At 38.6% G+C, this 5,483-nt stretch overlaps 1 protein-coding gene across 1 annotated transcript in view; it reads left to right on the top strand.

The window, feature by feature from the left end:
• The window catches only part of LOC107752736 (ELM2 and SANT domain-containing protein 1-like), a 35,967-nt gene extending 30,506 nt beyond the window's left edge, over positions 1 to 5,461 (top strand). Inside the window, exon 13 of the mRNA XM_016568762.1 lies at positions 4,570 to 5,461. Within this exon, the coding sequence (XP_016424248.1) occupies positions 4,570 to 4,810 (241 nt within the window). The 3' untranslated portion in view covers positions 4,811 to 5,461. The remainder of the gene's footprint in view (positions 1 to 4,569) is intronic.
• Positions 5,462 to 5,483: the final 22 nt, after the last annotated feature.

Here is a 5,483-nt window from a genome sequence, read left to right as displayed (position 1 = left end):
CAACAGTTTAAAAGTAGCCCAATTCTGTGGAAAAAACGCGGACTTGGCAACCCTGCATCCAACAAGAGCTACCGGAGTCAGCTTTGACTGATCACGGGTCGAGAATAAGGAGAGATGATGACTGAGAAGACCATGCTGGAGTATTTCTCAACAGATCCTGAGCTCATTGACAAATATCTAATCTTGTAAGATGTGCTCCCTTTACACAGAGTCCGTGTGATTGCAAAATCGAAAGTGAAAGTAAACAGCGCAAACGCTCATTCAAAAATATTTAAATACACCGCATCATGAGAGCGGCTCCCTGATGCGCCAAAATTATATACAATTGTAGCGTCTGCATAAAATCAGCATCCAACACGAGCTGCAGGAGTCAGATTTGACTGATCACGGGTTGAGAGGAGAGATGGCTGGCAGACCATGCTGGAGAATTTGCTGCTCAACAGATCCTGAGCTCATTGACAAATATCTAATCTTTATTTACACAGAGCGCACGTGATCACAAAATCAAAAAGTGAAAGTGAACAGCGAGCGCTCATTCAAAAGAGATTATATTCTCTGCATATTGATAGCGGCCCCCTGATGCGCAAAAATTCTATGCAATATTAGAATGTTTGCGGGAGTGGGCGGGACTGGACACAGTCCTCGCAGGGCTCTAATACAAAAATGCACACTATGAATGGCGACTGTAGAAAGCAAAAGCCGAATCCCGGACAATTTGGGCGATTTAGAAATTCCGGCCGGACGCATTTTTTCAAGGTCCAAAAAGAGGACATGTCCTGGAAAAAGAGCACATATGGTCACCCTACTTTAGCGAAGCAGCGCGGAGAGACGCTTCTGAAATGTGCCACGGCGCGGCTGCTATAAACACAAGCATGGTGTTCTTCGAATATTTGACGCTGGCATTGCACATTTTACACACCGCATGACTTTTGACGGGATATAAAATCAAAACGAAACAACTGCCATGAACCTTGTATGATTTAAAAAAATATATAAATATCGATATTGCGTTCTTGAGAATCGATACAGTATCGCCAAACAAAATATCGCAATATTCAAGTGTATCGATATTTTCTTACACGCCTACTTTCCATAAGAAACCAGCCAAATTTAGGTCATTATTCACTGAATATTTTGACCGGCCCATGACTATCCTTGGCAATCTCAAGAGAAAAGTAGCAGCATGTTTGATTCATGTACAAATTATTCTTTTTATTTAAATTAATGATTTGGTTGATCCAGTTCACAAATCCGGCTGATTTGGTTCTCAGGTTCAACTCATTGAATAAATAATCTGCTTTGCTGATTTTATGAACAAAATTATTTTTAGTAAGATCTTTGCAATGAATCAGTTGATCCAGTTTACAAAACCAGTTTGAGTGATTCATTCACGATTCCAGTTGATCCGGTTCTTGGGTGCAACTGTGTGATCTGCATGTCTGATTTGTGAACAAATCATTCCTTTTACTTGGATTTTTGCAATGAATCAGTTTTTTCAAAACTTGTCTGTATAATGCATTCACAAACCGGTTCTTTGGTATAGCTTACTGACTCTGATGATGATCAGCATGTCTGATTCGTGAATGACTCATTCTTTTGAGTCAGATCTTGGAAACTCCAAGATGTGCATAAATTCTAAACATGTGCATAAAAAAAACGTATGTGCACAATTGAGTAGGATAAACATTATATCCGATAAGAAAAATGTGCATAAACTACGATGGAAACACATTTACTGAATAAATTCCACCATGCCCATTAAAAAAACTCATGTGACTTTGCGTGATGGGACGGGATAACGTGACTACCCAGCGGACCGAGCTCGTTGCACAGCATCTGAAATATTGTTTTGGTCGTTCTGAAATACCTGAGCAAAGTCTGTCATCAAAGTATTTCTGTATAATTGTCTTACACGTAGGGGTGTGTGATATTGACAAAAAATAATATCTCAATATTTTCTTGAATTTTATTGATAACGATAAATAGACGATATTTTATGTTATTGTGCTGTATCTTAAAGACTCCTAAAGTTTTTGGTATTCTTCATATTCTGTGTGGTGGTCAGTTCACACTGATAGAAATTTGCAATGCAGAGGAAACACAGAAGCTGCGTCTAAAGTGGCATTTAGATGTATTTACACACTACTGTTTAGTGCAGAACATGAATGCATAATTACAAAAATTACAAATGCATGAATAATGTTTTGATATATTAAACATAAAACGTTGAATACTGTTATTTGAAATTATTTAAATAATAAAAAGAAACTTTAAATGTGAAATTAAAACTGCCAGCAGGTGGCAGCAAGTCAGTGTTAATAAGTGAGTCATTGCGATTGAACCAATAACATAAAAACGGTTGATTCATGTTCCTCAGAGACGAAAAACAGTGCTGTGGCTGCAGGGCTCGCAAAATCGCTAGCCCTTAAATCTTAAATGCAGATCTCCCGCGGGTCCTTAAAAACTCCTAAAGTGAGTTGTATCAAACTTAAGGCCATAAAAAGTTTTAAATACGTTAAATGGTATAAGAAATGTCTTAATTATAATTTCAAGAGGTTTTACAGTTGGGTACGGAAAGACAAGATTCGCGATACGGCTTTATTTAACTTCAAAAAGCAATGATGTCATTGAATAAATATGAGCACTGCACATTTCAAGTTAAAAACGCGGGGCGCGGATATCTTTATCTGAATGTATCTGAAGGGAACTGACTGTCCTCAGAAAGGTGTCCTTGGCATTTTAATTTTATGAGTGCTGAGCCGCTTTGTGTACAGCCGTTACCGGGGAAACCGCAATATTTCAGCACTCCTAAAGCGCCACCTCGTGGCAGAGAATGAATTTTTCCAATAAATAAGCCTTTCTTGCCATTTATATTTGACCTATAATTCCTGATAAAGCAGCGTGTATGAACGCGGAGCTGCTTTGTGTACAGCCGTTACCGGGGAAACCGCAATATTTCAGCACTCCTAAAGCGCCACCTCGTGGCAGAGAATGAATTTGCATTTCCAATAAGCCTTTCTTGCGGTTTATGGTCAGATCAATGCAAATATCAACTATCAACTCATGTTTTTACACAGCAAACACATAGAGTTGTAAATGAGAAAGAAGTTAATGTGCCTTCTAAAAATTTAATTAAGACCGTAATATTTATGTTTTAAATTTACATAATTTATATGCTTGATTTATCCCTTTTCATAAAAATGGTCTAAAGGCTGAAATGCTGTTGTATAAGATTTTCGTTTTTTGTGAAAACCTGTATTTGAACTGTAAATCATGTAATTTTATGGCTCAATACTGTATGTTACCATAGACATTGTCCAACCCCACTCATACTGTGTTCATTTTACTTGTGCAGCTCTTAAAATGGGTCATAAATTGCCTTAAATTTATTTTTAAAAATTCTGCAGATACACTGTAAATAGTGAAATAAAATTCCTTCCTTCATATTTGTTGATATTTGTGTATTGAAAATATTTTTGATTGACATTTAAACTCCTATCTGATTTTCTATATTAAAAAAAAAAGGCCTTTTTTTATTTGGGCTAGTTAAATTAATTTTCGGGCTACCAAAACCTGAAGAGTACCTGCCCAAAGGGCTACCAGGGATTTTGAAATGTTGCGAGCCCTGGGCTGTGTTTTGAATTATTTTTTTGTCGAAATAGAGCAAAAACGTGTCTAAAACGTAAGTTTCTTAATTAACTTGTTTTTTGAACGGTTGTAAAAAAAAATCTATATTACGTTTGTAATCATGGTAATTTTTGGAGAAAGAAACGACACTCTTTGTGTATTGATTAACTATATGAAATGATATAAATATATACATTTTCTGTCGCCATATCTTGAATTTTGTGATCATTCTAAATGCTTTTTATTAGACTGAATCATGCAGTGAAAGAACACACTCTAACTGCGCACTCGCAGTCTAGACTTCACGTAATGTAAGCGTGCAACTCTGTAGGGGTGTTTTGAATGGGTTTTGCAAAATACTCGATAATGTCAAATCGCACATCGTTAAAACAACAATTACGATATTATCGCAGACGATATATATCGCACACCACACGATTGCATTCACAAACTGCTCGCTCTGAGGTGCAAGTAATTCATCATATATGAAAACTATTATATTAAGAGGCTTCTCCTACTTTTCTTGGTGATACTTTTTGTTGGTGATACGATTTTGTTTTCTTTGACTCGTTGCATGGAAACGGTGCTTTATTCGCAAATGTTTTATGCGATATTCCAGTTAAATTCAAATCTTTGGATGGAAACAATGATCTGCATGTCTGATTCTTGAATGAATCTTTCTTTTGAGTTGGATCTTTGCATTGAATCGGTTGAATCAGTTTAAATGATTTGTTCATGAATCCAGCTGATCTGGTTCTCGAGTTCAACTGACTCAATGATCTGCATGTCTGACACTTGAATGAATCATTCTTTTGAGTTGGGTCTTTGCAATAAATGGGTAGAACCACTTTAAATGATTAACTCATGAATCTGACTGATCTGGTTCAGTTAATCTAGTTCACGAAATCTGACCTAAAGATCTGAACATTGTGTTTTTTCCAGGATCTTCTATAAAGTGAAGAGCCGCAGTGCCCACATGAAGAGTCACGCCGAGGCGGAGAAAAAGGCAGCTGCGCTCCGGCAGAGGGAGGCCGAGCAGAGGGAGGCCGAGCAGCTGGCGGCAGCCGCCTTGTTGGCCGCCCAGCAGAACGGAGCGATGGGGGATCAGAGCAGAGCGAGGAGAGCCAGCAGCGACGACTCCTCAGAGGAAGAGGAGGATGCAGATGATGAAGACTGGCACTAGCTAACAATCTCTTTTGTATGGCCGAGAAAAAACCTATTTATTTTTATTTTACCAGCCAACAAGACCCATCCCAAAAGAACAGTTTCAGGGACTGGCTTACTCCCGTAGAGTGTTCGTGTGAGTGCGTATGTGTGTTATGTGTACATGAAACAGACAAAGATGGAGACCGATGCTGTAGAAGCATTCAGGGGCTAAATGTTCAGATATAGGGCTATTGGGAGTGTAAGCCATGCCATCTCGGTGTGAATGTGTGTGTGTGTCTATAATATGCACTTTCGGACTCATCCTACACACACTGATCTGACCGCAGCACATCTATCCAGTGTCTGTGCACAGAACTCACTCACTGTTCTCCCGTGAAACGAACCATTATGGATTCAGTGCTGTGGAAGTAGAAGGACACAGAAGCAAGTGTGCGTGTGTGTTTAGTCTTTTCCTCCTTTTTTCGAAATGAATACGACGGTATCTTTCTCTTCCACGTGACTGCCAAACGCTTGCACAACTGCGCTTGTACGCCTGGTCTTGATCTCCAGTGCTGTAATTTTGGGCTTTCTGTTTTGAGTATCTCAAAGGTGAAGTTAATCCGGAATGGAAAATTCTGTCATTTTCTCACCCTCGTGTCATTCCAAACTGCCTTTTTTTTTTCTCTCTCTCTGTTCAGAACACAAAATGA

Source organism: Sinocyclocheilus rhinocerous, unplaced genomic scaffold (genome assembly GCF_001515625.1).
Source record: "Sinocyclocheilus rhinocerous isolate Xijiao unplaced genomic scaffold, SAMN03320098_v1.1 scaffold61, whole genome shotgun sequence".
NCBI classification, from domain to species: domain Eukaryota; kingdom Metazoa; phylum Chordata; class Actinopteri; order Cypriniformes; family Cyprinidae; genus Sinocyclocheilus; species Sinocyclocheilus rhinocerous.
This window is presented reverse-complemented; position numbering and strand designations above follow the sequence as displayed.